The following is a 15,136-nucleotide window of genomic DNA, read 5'->3' on the forward strand; positions in this document are numbered from 1 at the left end:
TTGCAGTCTTCAGTCCAAGGACTGGTTTAAAGAGTACTTGCACTCAAGTCTATCCTGCGCAAGCATCTTCACCTCCGATTAACGAATGGGGCCTTCATCCATTTGAACGTGCTTACTGTATTCATATCTTGGTCTCCTTCCACAATTTTTACCACCCGCTCTTTCCTGCAGTACCAAATTGACAATTTCTTGATGCTTCAGAAAGTGTCCTAACAATCGATCCCATCTTTTCGTCGAGTTGCGTCATAAACTTCATTTCTCCCCAAGTCGATTCAGTACTTCCTTATTAGATCTAACGATCTATTCTTCAGCATTCTTCTGTAGCACCACATTTGAAAAGCTTCTATTCTCTTCTTGTCTGAACTGCTTGTCGTCCACCTCCCTATGCGGCTACACTCTAGGCAAATACCTTCACGAAAGACTTCCTAACACTCAAATTTATTTCGATGCTAACAAATTCCTCTTTTTCAGATGGGCTTTCCTTGTTATAGCCAGTCTACATTTTATATCCCCTCTACTTCTGTCATCATCAGTTACTTTGCTGCCTAAATAGCTGACCTCATCTAGTACTTCTAGTGTCTCGTTTCCAAAACTAATTCCCTCATCATTGTGTGACATAATTCGATTACATTCCGTTACCCTTGTTTCACTTTAGTTGATACTCCTCCTATAACCTCTTTTCAAGACATTGTTGATTCCGCTCAACTGTTCTTCCAAGTCCTTCGCTCTCTGACAGAATTACAGTGTCGCCTACTAACTTCAGATTATTTATTTCTTCTCCCTGAGCTTAAATTCCTTCCCTGAATTTTTCTTTGGTTTCCTTTACTGCTTGCTCAATATACAATATGAATGACATCGGGGATTGACCACAACCATGCCTCACTCTCTTCTCAACAAATGCTTCTTTTCATGTTCTTCGACTCCTATAATTGTGGTCTAAAGTATACCCAGAAGAAATTCATGTCTGACGCGGTAAATCTTACTCAGGTTCTGTACTCAAATTATGAAGAAAAGAACAAATATAAGTCCAGCCTGAAGTGTGCTATGGCAAAATCTAATACAAATCACACAAATGGAAGGAAATTGTAGGGGCACTGTCACATTTCCGGACTCGGAAGGCTTAACGAGGAGAGTGTACGTGGCGAAATAACTCAATTCCCTTAGCATACGGCTACGAGTCTTACGTCAGATGCCGAAACGAGATAATTGCGTAAAAGACTTGCTTTCTGCCCCTCTTTCACCTTTATTTTCTCTCTCTCTCTCTCCCTCCCTCCCTCTCTCCCTCTCTCTCTTTCTACCCACACCTCTTTCTCTCTCTGCGCTACTCCGGATTTCAATATCTCTTGATTGCATTTCAAAGTCACCTCTTGAAAGCATCGTTATGAATTTGCATTCAATTAAAGTGGGATGTATGCACGTACAGCCCGAGTTTTCGGTTCATTTTGACTAGAAGTGCACCCTGAAACTCTTAAATTTCTCAATTCAGGCTAGCGAGTAATCCATTCGTAGCTTTTGTGCCACTATTGACGTCAGTTTCTATTATATGAGCTATTTCCCAGAATTTTTTTCTCTTGTCAATGCTTTCCTGAAAACACATTAGTTTTTCCCATTCCCAAGAGAACGGAATGACTTCATTTCTTTGATAAATTTTTCTTATACCGTGTGTCTTCGTCCTACTATCTTACTCACAGTAGACTTTGGTGCTAATGGCCTTAAAACTCTTAATAGTATACTATCCATTATCGTAATGAGTGGTTAAAATGGATCTCCATGTTTTCGTCTCTAAAAATGACTCAGCAGTACCAGAACTGATGTGCAGAAATACTAAAAGAAAATCGTTATGTACGTAGTGCGTAACTTACAGCTCATAATGCGTCGTAAGCAATTCATATCACGCGTAACAGCATAACGCCATTGTTCATATTTAACACGTAATTGTAAATTAAAAGCAAAAGTACGTTACAAATAAAAAATTAATGTAATTACTTTATGAGTTTTTATGTATATGCAAAGTGGAAGAAAGTACCTCTGGTATTTTCGTACAATAAGATATACTGCGGACTGCTGGAGAATTAGAACTTCATTCTGTCTACGCAGAACACGTAGCTTGTCGATAACAGAGCTTTCCTAATGCTTATTCGTCCATCCACAAACAAATAAGCTCGAGTAATTCGTTGTGAGTATACATTAAATTTACTTTATACGTAGTATCTGAGAAGTGATTAGGACTCAGCCAATCACTATGTATCACAAAATTTGGGCTTACTATTTGCTTAGAAGCAGTGATAACAGAAGAGTAAATACTCTTCTTATTGGTTCCAAACGCATTTCTTCTAATCTTTCAACTCCAAACGCACTTACTACCCGTAACGACCTGCACATATGTTATGTTTCTGAAGCTGCGTCTTAGTTACGATTGGTCTGAAAATTCGTCTTGACACACAAATGCATGCAGTAACTTGTTTCTGTTCCGTTACAGATAAAGTGTGAGTTGCATGACGTATGTGGCGGCACTGTAATCGCTGCTGTTGGACTGTTTCAGCCGGTGCTGCGATAAGAAGAGCTGCGGCAACCGCAACGAAACGCCCTCTGACCCCGTCATCATCGACAGGTAGGACCGTTGCAGATTACCATAGCGACTGCTTCAAAGTAGTATTTTGTTGCTCAGTGTCTGGGACCTTAAAATAAAAAAAAAACACTACACTAATTCCTACAGTACTGTATTCAAATTTGTCCACAATGAAGCTGGTTTAGCCATTTAAATGTGCATTTGTATAACTTCCACAGATGCGTTCTTGCTGATTTCACTTTTGATTTGACCGAGGATACTCAATGCGCTCTATCGATAATGCTTCGGAATACTTGTATGGCATATTCGTTGATATGTCTACAGATACAGATCAACATTAACATTCTCCATTGGTAATAAAGTATCTGTGGTGTATATTCTTAGATCATCGTCCAGGGAACATGAGAGAAATAACTTACTCAGTGTCGAATGTAAATCGATTGTTCATAGAAAGAAACGCATTGACTGTTCGAAAAAATACAGTCTTAGATTTAACACTAAAAAAATTTTCGGGAAACAATCCAACATAAAGGGTTTGTGAAAGAAGAAGAAAAGTGTATTTTCTTGTATTTAAAAGTCCTATTTAAAAAAATTTAATGCACTCGTTTACACACAGCATAAAACTCATTAAACCTAAAATTGTAACAGAATAATTCTAACAATCCAAAACTAAATAACACACGTCCTTGTATTCGATCGTGACAATTTAAAACGATGATATTCCCTTCAAGGATTATCCTGAAGAAAAAATGCATTGCCCCAATTTTAGGCGTAAACTACTTCTTGCTTTGCACAAGTAATTTCTTTTGTAAAATAATTCCCAGCAAACGATTTTTGTGCAACGATTTCTGATGTACAATAAAAAACGAAATTTAGATACTGTGGTTGGGCTACTGTAACTGTATCAAGCAGGAAGTAGTTTAATAGTTTACCGTTTGAAGCATTAGATTTTAATTTTTATGACCTAAAAGGGACCCATTAGTGGGCTTACACAACGACCTGCGGAGGCACACGTGCGGAAGGTTGCCTCCAACACGAGCCAAATCGTTGATTTCCGTTGCACTCACCACGCACACAGTCAGAAGAATATTATTGAGCCAGATTGCGGCCGAAACAGCCCAATCTCACTTAAATGAAGAGCCCTTAGGAGTCATGTCAATCAGTCAAGGTCGTTCATACCAGAACCAAACGGTTCATCTAAACGGACAAAGCGCGTTGATTGAAGGTAAGTCAGTCAGTACATTAGTTGATCTACCGATTGTGTATCTACAGCGTTTTCTTTCCGTAAGTTTCACTGTGATATGCGTTACTTGTTGTATATTGACACTACGGGAAAGGTATTTCATGTTAATGCTGAATATTATTCGACACTGTTGCATGATTTTAATGAACCACATGGGAAGAAATCTGAAAGGTGTCACCACCGTCTTTGGAGTGCACAGGACGGCCGTTGTGGCCGAGTGGTTCTAGGCGCTTCAGTCTGGAACCGCGCTGCTGCTACGGTCGCAGGTTCGAATCCTGCCTCGGGCATGGATGTGTGTGATGTCCTTAGATTAGTTAGGTTTAAGTAGTTCTAGGTCTAGGGGTCTGATGACCTCAGATGTTAAGTCCCATAGTGTTCAGAGCCATTTGAACCATTTTTTGGAGTGCACAATTCTGATAACGAATGAGTCTTGTTATACGTAGGGCACTAATTACTCAGTACTTGGACAGACAGTTCTCATTTTTTTATTTCGTTTTCATACATTTAATTTAAAGAATAAAAGTTTAACGGATGTTTAATATATTAAATTTGGAATATATATGCAGTTTGGTCTAATTTTGCAGAGATGAGAACCTTTGTCCTCCTCTCACTCTTTATAACTCAAGAATTCAGGAGGACGATGGTTCAAACCCGCGTCCGGCCATCCATGTTTAGATTTTCCGTGATTTCCCTAAATCGCTTCACTCGAATGCCGGGATGACTCCTTTGAAATGGCACGGTCGATTTCCTTCACCATCCTTGACATGATCCGAGCTTGTGTTCATTCTCTAATGACATCGATGTCGACGAGACTTAATACCCGGTCTTCCTTCCTTCTAATTCAAGGAACGTTTTAGTTCGTTTCCGCAAGCACAACACGATTTCCCTCGCTACGACCGCCAGCACCGAATGTATCCCAGTAGAGCGGGAGCAGCGTGGAAATAAAGGTGTTAGCGTTCCTCAGTCCTGTGTTATAGCGAGGATAAGTGAGGGTGCGCCGCCTAAGTAAACAAGGCACAGTCGCGGGGCGAGCCCGCGCCGCGTCTATTTCAGAAGAAGGGCGGGGAGGGGGGGGGGCGCTCCTCGGGAATAAGTGAGGGGAGACAAAATGGCGTCCCTGGGGAGGCGCGGGCGCCCGCGCGCGCGCGACACCTCACGGTTCCCTCACTGCTGCTTCCGGCGCGGGACACCTCACTGCTTTATCCGCTTCCTCACAGTTCAGAATATGCAGGCCATCTAATCACTGCGCGTAGCGCCCCACTCGTCACGGCTCATCCTGTCTCCCCGCAGTCTTTTATCACTAACTTTGCTCGTGATGATGGAAAAATAAGACTTGTACATTTACATGCTCATGACGTATACGAATTTTCAGTAGGCTGTCAATCGAACGAGTATGTGTTACATCAGAGGATTGTTAAACTCTGGAGCCGGGCGACCGCTACGGTCGCAGGTTCGAATCATGCCTCGGGCATGGATGTGTGTGATGTCTTTAGGTTAGTTAGGTTTAATTAGTTCTAAGTTCTAGGCGACTCATGACCTCAGAAGTTAAGTCGCATAGTGCTCAGACCCATTTCAACCATTTGATTGCTAAACGGAAATAAAATTGCGAGATTAAAGATGAGCACTTGGGTAACACGTGCGAAGGCCATTTTTATTCAACGACGGGCGGGTAACAGATCAAAGATTAGTAGGTGTGATATGTAGCGCATTACGTTTATGGAAACAGTAATAATACATAAATTACCATTTCATATGCCGTGCGGGAAGGAGCGCCTGGTCGTCGGCACGAATCCACCCGGCGGACGTGTCGTGGTCCCAGTGGCGTCCGTCTTTACAGCGTCTCAAGCGTCGCTTAGCACAGACTATAGAAGTGTGTGGCTTATGGGGAGATGCTCGACCATCGCCCCCCCCCCCCCCCCAATTCTTTTTAACTCCCTACGCACCGTCACTGAGCTAGCTTGACTGCTGGCAGCACTGTGGAACTCACGAATGATTCCTTCCGCGTATCTCATGCGTCTTTTCACAACCGCACTCCGCAACGCTCCACGGTCCGTATTCGTCAGTACATGAGGCGTGTCTGGTGTTGGTTTAGCTAAGGTTCTTCCTTCACGTTTCCGCCTCACAGTCACATCACCAACAGTCGAGTTGGGCAGCTTTAGAGCGGTTGGAATGTCCCTGATGGATTTGCTACTCAGGTGACATCCAGTTACTAGTCCACATTCAACATCACTAAGCACTACTCATGAATCCATTCCGCTGTTAGTGCTTCTCTACTGACAGCACAATACTCCGCTACTTTTATGCTGACGGGCCCGTTATCGTCATATCTAGTAGTATGTGGATACGAGTACACATCCTGTAATACGACGACTGGTAAGACCAGACATATGTGATTTTGACGATGATATGTCATTTATGCATGTCGGACGTTTTATGACATTTTAATTTGCTATTGAGAATAATTATAAGGCCGAAATTAATTGTGTACTACGTAAATGAATAGTAATTTACAAGCGAATACGGAAGATTCATAAGAAAAGAAAAAAGACTCATCTTTGATGCTGACGTAACAAAAGCGACCACTCGTGAAAGGCGAGACTCAGTACAGAAATAAAACACGAGGGGCGCTGCTGTAGACTCACTTGATGCGACTAGTCGATCGAGGCAAGGTAGCCGCTAGTTTAAAAAGCGGCTCTGAGACAATCTTCACGACGGCCACACTAAGTGTGCGTGGAATATGGAGATGTGCGAGTTCGCTACGAGAGGGATAGAAAGGGCGTGGTAGCGTCCACGGCGTAGGCTTGATCAGAGCGAGAGTCAGTTTACACGAGGGCGGCAAGCTGGGCCGGCTTGTTGGGAGCTTTTACAGGGTCGGCGAGATCGCGGGGAATTCCCGCAGCGGCAGAGCCAGAGGCGGCGGCAGGATGTTTTCCGGAAGAGGACGGCCCGACACGGGAAACGCATTACGCGGCCCGCCGAGGCAGCAGCCGCTCGCCAATTTGTCGTTGCGTCAGCGGGTAGCCGCCCCGTGCTCTCACACGTGTTGATGCTTTCGCTCTGATGCGCGCAAAAAAAATTAAGCAAAGTGCTAGGCACCTAGTACTAGCACCACCGCCAACTGCTGGCAGATTTGACTTAAACATGCACAGCTTGTTCTAACTGTCGTTTTAGTTACCAGAATAGAGAGGTGAAGAGAAAAATATTTAAATATAGTTAGAGAACGACAATAAATTCTAAAAGTGAGAACTTGAAAGAAGTCTAGATAAACTGCTGTCAGAAAGTTGATGTATATTAAATCAAAAAGGTAGTCTCCTGTTATACACTGACGGAAAAAGATCCCACTAGCAAGAAGGAGTTGGGCGAGATAAACAAAAGTTGGTAGGCTGTTTCTGCATCTGAAAATAGACGACACTATGACGATGCAAATCATCTTTGCTTTAAATTCACGCTATAACCGTCGTGAGCGTTAGTTACTGTTGAGAATGGACGTAGTGCGTCTATGTTACTCAATAATAACCTTACGACGTTGTGATGACTAGCTCACTGAGTTTGAACGAGGTCGTGTATTAAAGGCTACAGGAAGGTGGATGTTCCTTCCGCCATATTGCAGAAAGACTTGGCAGGTATCTAGCTATTGTACATGATTGGTGGCAGACGTGGTCATGGAAAGCTGCGGTCAGAAGCCTGAGCTCCGGGCAGCTATTTGGCACTACCGAGAGGGAAGGCGTCGTGTTCGGTGTATGGCTGTGGGGCATCATGCTGCGTCTGCAGCAACAATTCGAGCAGCAGTTTGCACCACAGTAATGCAACGAACTGTTGGAAATTGGTTACTTCAAAGACGCCTTGAAGAGTGCATTCAACTGACTCCAAACCACCTCCTTTTACGAATTCAGAGGTGTCAAGTGAGAGCTCATTGGAGGGCAAAGAGATGGTCTGTTGTGTTTTGTGACAAAAGCCGCTTCTGCCTCGGTATCAGTGATGACCGCGTGTTGGTTAGGAGGCCAGGTCACCGCCTACAACCAGCCTGTCTGCAGCCTAGACATACTGGACCTACACCTTGCGTGGTCATCCCACGCAGCCTGACTGCAATTTTGTACGTCAGTCTAGCACTTCGACCTGCTGGTCGTCTATTCGCTCTGAGAACTATGGGACTTAACAGCTGTGGTCATCAGTCCCCTAGAACTTAGAACTACTTAAACCTAACTAACCTAAGGACATCACCCACATCCATGCCCGAGGCAGGATTCGAACCTGCGACCGTAGCAGTCGAGCGGTTCCGGACTGAGCGCCTAGAACCGCTAGACCACCGCGGCCGGCGGTCGTCTATTCATGAACAGCACTGCAGGGAGTATTTTCCAACAGAACAGCGCTCGTCCACATATCACTGCTGTAACCCAACATGCTCTACACAGTGTCGACAAGTTGCCTTGGCCTGCTCGATCACCAGATCTGTCTCAAATCCAGCACGTACGGGACATCATCGAACGACACCTCCAGCGTCATACACAATCAGCATTAACCGTCCCTGTAGCAACCGACCAAGTGCAACAGGAATCCCACCACTGATATCTGGCACCTCTAAGAGATAATACATGCACATTTACGTGCTTGCATTCCACATTCTGGCGACTACACCGCTTATTAATGTACCAGCATCTGACATTTGCAATGGCATTTTTCACTCTCACTTTAACCCACGGTTTTGTAACGTTAATCACTTATATATGTTACCTACGTAAATGTATTCCCGTAATTTCACTACTCTACATTAATTTTTTCTTGGTTTTGGGATTTCTTTCCCTTCAGTCTAAAAGGATAACTAAGATAAAAACAAATTGCACTAATCACCTCCAATATTACCTTGAGTCACAGAACCACATTAAGTGTTATGAGTTCTACAGATTCTACCTCACCATTTCTTTGCAATCCTACGCCCCACATTCATACATTATATGTCAATTCAGGTTCTTTATACTTGTCTGACACATATTCGTTAATACGAAAGTCACCTTTCTTGCATTCAGACGTATGAACCTGTTATCCGACGCCAATCTCTCTCTCTCTCTCTCTCTCTCTCTCTCTTTCACTGATAAACTGATGAACAATCAGCTACTTTAATATGTGCTGGGGACCTACCGTTACTGTAAACATACAGAACATACTCCACGTGATTCGAGAGTCTACAATTAGTAAGTACCGTGTGTTTGATACCACGACCATTCTGGCATATGGGCCGAAAATTGTGCGGTCTTCTCTTTTGATGTCATTTCGGATTTGAAAAGCTTTTTCTACACAGAGTTACACTGCTAATTCAGAATGAGTTTACGGAACTGTACAATGAACTGATATTGTACAAAGCTGTCATACAGTTTCCACAAATTACATCGACTCTTTGCTGCTACTACTTTTTTTTTTATTTATTTATTTTACACTTTCGTGCTAATATTGGACGGAAAACATATCTTTCAACACGTATACTGGTTAACCAGTCTTCCTGCTCAAGGTTTTTTGTCGTTTCCCTTAGTCGTTTCGGACGAATGTTGCGATACTTACTTGACTGATTCGTGGCTGAATCCTTCGTAAATCCTTTGTCGAGTCGACATAGTGTTTCGCTTCTAATGAAGTGCAATTGGATGTAGAAATGACATTATGTAACACATGAACCAGCTGTAGAGTTCGTGTTTTATATGAAAAAGAAATTCTACAGCAGTTTCACGTGTTCCATAATGTCATATAAAATCTGTGGAAAACAATCAATAGACACTATTTTGGAGGCTGAGCTGGTACAGTATTTGAACTGCAGTCACCACCGTGAGAACAGACGATGCAAGGACTGGTGTCTCACCTCCTTCCGCCTCACCCCGGCTCTCGCCGACCAGTGGTGACCTTGAGGTTCTTGCTATCATCGTGAACTGCATAGTGTCATCTAGCTGTAAGTGCCGAAACACGGAGAACGAACAAGTCTCTTCTCAAACCTGTGTCCTGTCTCTCCATCCGTAGAGACATGCTGGTGGCAACTGTCAAGAAATTTTAATTTCATTAAAGTGCCGGCGATACACACGTTCCGTGTAAATTAGCGATAACACACTCACTTGAAAACAAGGCAGGAACAGATTAAGCATCGTCTGCCCAGGAAACGGAAGGGAATCGATTCGTGTGGTGTAAAGTAGTTCTGTAGATTTTTCTCAAGAGCTAACAGAAACATTAAGAAAGAGAAAGAGACTCTAGCCAAAAAAATGGCTCTGAGCACTATGGGACTTAACATCTATGGCCATCAGTCCCCTAGAACTTAGAACTACTTTTTTTTAATTTTTTTTAACAGTAAGGAACTGAAAACTAGTAAGCGCACGCTTTGCGTCGAGTTGGGGACGCACAGAACGAAAACCACGCTAACAGTTGTAGAAAAAGGCATAAAGAAAGAGAGCAAAGTGCGGGGCGAAGGAAACTATGAAACAAAACTGAAGGGTGGAATCCATACCACCATTAACCAGTGCTACATCTTGCACCGGATGGGAAAACTGAAACTGCGAAGACCTTTTCGCACCGGGGACAAAAAGAGGAAATGGGGCAAATACTGCTACAGAGTGTGAGGGTTCACAACGAAACTCTCCATCTACCGTATCATCCAGGTATGACTTCTCGTAATGATGAAAGTAGATCCCACGTTGTACCGTGTAGTGTTCTATCATCGTATTGTAATTTTAGCTTCTCTTACCCGTGATGTTCCAGCTACGTGGAGGGTCGTGGAACGCACTCCACAAAAAATTGGAAAAATATTGTCGATACTTAGGGTTACGGAGGATCTTGCAATGTCGTTCCTGCAAATAGTTCCAAAAGTCTAGAGTGTCCTTAGCGCCGTCTTGAAACAAATAATGCACTGCATGTCCACGAAGCCACGTCATTGCATTAGTTTTAGTGCGTGGGTAATACGTTTCATCCGGGAGTAAGATAGTCTTGGGGTCGATATGATTCGGCGTTACCCGAAGGAAGTATGCTGACATTTGCCTCACTAAGTGCCACACTGCCGTAGACTCGCCACAGCTAAGACGGTGTTCATCGTCGTCTTGAACTCCACAGCTCGTGCACGTGGGTGAGTCTACCATGTGGATCGCATGTAGCCTTGATCTGGTCACCTGCTTACCATTGACAGTGATATACCACATCGCCGTGACGTCAGTGTCCAGTGTTACGTGGTGAATTGTCCTCCACACTACTCGCCAGTTGACGTTCGGGTGCTTCCTCTCCACGACGTTATCGGGTCGTCCACGTTGCAGGACCCTATAAACTGCCTTTGCCGTCGCCAGTTGAGTCGCTGGTAAGGCAAGTCGAACGTAACTGAGTTCGAGGTAAAAGACACCGATGTAGAAGAGCGAGGAGGGGACGTGGTGTATCGGCACAGGCGGCAACAGGGAGGGCGGTGCTAGTTCTTCTATTAACAAACTGGTCAGACTGTCCGGACGGCGGTGCCATAGTTTGACTAATGTGCTCACAAATAGGGCGACCGCTCTGTCATAAACGTGATAAAGGCCAAGCCCTCCCCGATCCGGGGGAAGGGTGAGAGTCTCATATTTTATCTTGAAAAGCATTCCTGAACTCACGAAGGACCCAAAAGCCGCAAGTATACGGCGAGCTAACATCACCGGTATAGGTAATATCTGGGCGATGTGCGGAATGCGTGACGCTAAATGTGTGTTAACATACTGGGTCCGTTGGACGATGTCCAGGGCTCGTAGGCGGTTGTTGGCAATGCCAGTCCGAACATTCCGTAAAAGCCGTCGAAAGTTGTGAGCAGCGGTCCGTCGTATATCGTCTGTAAAGTCAATGCCGAGACATTTCAAACTATCTCTGAGCTGTAAGGGGGTGACACTGTTCTCAGACAATCCGACCCCGATGTTCATCGCCACCGATTTTGCGACGTTGATACGACTACCAGTGGCCATGCCATACTTCGTTATCCAATTTAGTGCGCTAGCGGTGTCGTCACCGTTGCGGATGACAATCACCAGGTCGTCAGCGTACGCTTTACATCGGAAAGTGTGGCCTCGTAACGTCATACCCGTTAGTCGTTGGCGCAGGCCGCAGAGGAGAGGTTCCATGGCCACAGCGTAAAGTAAAGTGGACGGAGGGCAGCCTTGGCGTATCGATCGAGAAATGGTGAGGGGCCGCGAAGGTCGGCCGTTGACGATCACCTTGGACGTCGCTCCACGGAGTAGTCGCATGACGACAGTGACGAATGGCTGTGGGTACCGCATATGTTGGAGGACCGCTTCCAAATAGTTGTGGTCCACTCGGTCGAAAGCTTGACTAAAATCGATTGTCGCCAGTGCACCCTTCAGACGACATGCCCTCGCCAGTGAGATCAAGTCACGATATTCACTGAGTGCTGTTTGAATATTATTGTCGCCTCCTAATGACGTTTGATCGGGTGAGATAACATTTCGTAGGGTCTGGCGTATCCGCGCCGCCAACAGTCGAGAAAAGATCTTAAAGTCGCAGTTCAATAGCGTCAACGGGCGGTAGTCCTGCTGTCGTGAGCCACCGGACGGTTTGTGAATAGGAATAATCATCCCTTCCACAAGGGCCGCAGGGAGCGGCACGTCCGGGGATAGGAGTTCGCGACAGATGTCCGTCCATCGGGAGGCTAATAAATATTGAAAAGTCCGGTAAAATTCCAAGGGGAGGCCATCAGGACCCGGAGACTTGTTGACAGCTCCTTTTCTAATGGCGTCGATCACTTCTTCTTCTGTAAATTCTTCCATCAAGACCGCTTCCATTGCCGGGGTGACGGTGCCGTAAATCGTCTGAGAGACGTCCTCCAGTGCTGTCTGATCAGGGGTCTGAGCGGAATAGAGTTGGGAATAATGAATGTAGAACGCTGTGTTTATGTCTTGTTGCGTGGTGAGGCGATGACCGTCCTCCGTGTCGATGAAGCGTATCAGCGCTCGTTGGCGTCGTTTACGTTCACGAAGGACGTGGAACATTGACGGGCGTTCGCCCGGTATCCGATCCTGCGTCCTCGAGCGGATGACTACCCCCTCTAGGTGGCGTCGTACATGAGCGAGGATCTGAGCCTTAGCACGGTGGACCGCCGTTTGTCGTTCCGGAGACGGCGCCATAGCATCGCAGTCGCGCAGGACCCGGAAGTAAAAGTCGAGTGTATATCTTCGCCAAGTAGCGTGGTCACGACCGTAGGTTATCAACGTTCGCCTCAGTGCCGGTTTGGCGCAGTCCAGCGGAACGTTGTGGGATATGCACGGAGGCGATTTTCACACGAATGCCACGTATCCTCAACGGCTTGGCGGCAATCCGGGTACGACAGGTGAGCGATGTTTAATTTCCACGGGCTGTGGCTTCTCCACACTTGTTGCCGCCGCAGGGTGACGGCACAAATGTAAGCTGAGTGGTCCGAGAATGCTACAGGCCACAGTTCCGCATCCTGTGTTCCAGCGGCGAGAGAGCGTGAGACATAAATCCGATCGATACGACTGGAAGAGTGACTTGTGAAGTGCGTGAATCCCGGTCGGTGGCCGTGAAGATGTTCCCAAGTGTCCACCATCTGCAGGTCTCGAATTAGCGTCCCGAGTTCCGGGCACGGATTATGTCGTGGGAGTTGATCTCTGGGCGCCAGTACGCAATTGTAGTCACCTCCAAACACCAGATGGTCGTGGCGGCCTTGGAAGAGCGGGGCGACGTCTTCCGCAAAGAATCGGGAACGTTCGCGACGTTTGTCCGTCCCGGAAGGTGCGTAGATATTGATAAGGCGGACACCCAGTACTGTGAGTGCCATTCCTCTTGCCCCAGGCAGAAACAGGATATCGTCCGCCACTATCCCTTCCCGAAGAAGTACAGCGACACCGCTGCCTGTTGGGGAAGCTGGAGAGACGCAAGCATCGTAACCGTACATGCCTGGGAAGTCGTCGACGTACACTTCCTGGAGAAGGGCTATGTCGATGGAAGCAGAGTTCAACATATCCTGAAGCAAGGATAACTTAGCGCGCGTCCGTATAGTGTTGATGTTTATAGTTGCAACGCGATAAGTTTGAGGTCTATCCACAGCATCCGTGTTGGCCATCAATACCCTGGTAAGGCTGTCTCGTCACTGTAACTGACGGCGGGAAAGGATCAACACTGGTGGGGTAAATTTCCCCCCGTGTCGTCCGACACGATGGGCAAGGAGTGTTCCTCACAGTCGTCCGCCCAGTCGCCATGAAACACCATCGGCTGTTGGTGGCTGTTAGTGGCTGCTGCGGCACTCGGCGCTGACTCCATCGGCTCTGCTGGCTGGGAATCGGCAGCGGTTGTCTGCTTGTGATCCTGCTGTGCTGTGGGGTCTGAGGGGCTGAAGCTGTCACCACGGCGATCTGTTGAGTTTGAAGTTACAGCGGCCTCTGTACCACCGGTACCGTCGTCGGAATTTCCACAGTCCATGTCAGACGATCGCTGCAAACACTCATCCGATGGAGCACGCCGCCGTCTCTTGTGTTTTCGCGGAGAACGCTGTTTACGGACGTGTGTTTCAGTATCTGAATGTGGATGGATTTCGTCAGCTGCTCCGGTGTCTGGAAGAAAAGCCGCTGTCGGCACAACCCGTGGGTCAATGTCCATCCTGGCATCCACGCCTTCTTGCAAGGTCGGTCGGTGATTATCTTCAGGTGGGGGCGCCGATGTAGAGGCCGGATCCTGTACTGCAGAAGCCATTTTGGTCTCTCCATCGGGGGCGGCTATCGGACTAATGTCGTCAGCATCGGAAAAGGGTGCTGCCCGTGTAACTTCGGCGTAATTGAGAGGAAGGGTCGTCACCGTAGAAGGAGTCATAGATTCACCTGTCGGGATTTGCGTAAGCCGTCGTCGGAGACAATCCGACCGGATGTGCCCTACTTGGCCACAACCAGAGCAAGTGCGTGGCTGACCGTCATACATAATGATCGCCCTACATCCGCCGATGACAAGATATGAGCCGGCCGAAGTGGCCGTGCGGTTAAAGGCGCTGCAGTCTGGAACCGCAAGACCACTACGGTCGCAGGTTCGAATCCTGCCTCGGGCATGGATGTTTGTGATGTCCTTAGGTTAGTTGGGTTTAACTAGTTCTAAGTTCTAGGGGACTAATAACCTCAGCAGTTGAGTCCCATAGTGCTCAGAGCCATTTGAACAAGATATGACGGAACATGTTTGGTCAGTTCAATTTTAATCTGTCGTCCCCGTTAAGAACGGGGTACGTTGTAAAGGTGGTCCATTTTTCGGCCATATGGCTGATCACTTTACCGTAGGGCTGGAAAGCCGCGGTGACGACGTCCGGTGGTACTTCGAAAGGGAGTTCGAAGACG

At 46.4% G+C, this 15,136-nt stretch overlaps 1 protein-coding gene across 1 annotated transcript in view; it reads left to right on the plus strand.

The window, feature by feature from the left end:
• LOC126235517 (transcription factor collier) overlaps positions 1-15,136 on the plus strand; it is a 600,438-nt gene that overhangs the window by 210,153 nt on the left and 375,149 nt on the right. Inside the window, exon 6 of the mRNA XM_049944238.1 lies at positions 2,543-2,611. Within this exon, the coding sequence (XP_049800195.1) occupies positions 2,543-2,611 (69 nt within the window). The remainder of the gene's footprint in view (positions 1-2,542; positions 2,612-15,136) is intronic.

This window comes from Schistocerca nitens, chromosome 1 (assembly GCF_023898315.1).
Source record: "Schistocerca nitens isolate TAMUIC-IGC-003100 chromosome 1, iqSchNite1.1, whole genome shotgun sequence".
In the NCBI taxonomy this organism is placed as follows: Eukaryota; Metazoa; Arthropoda; class Insecta; order Orthoptera; family Acrididae; genus Schistocerca; species Schistocerca nitens.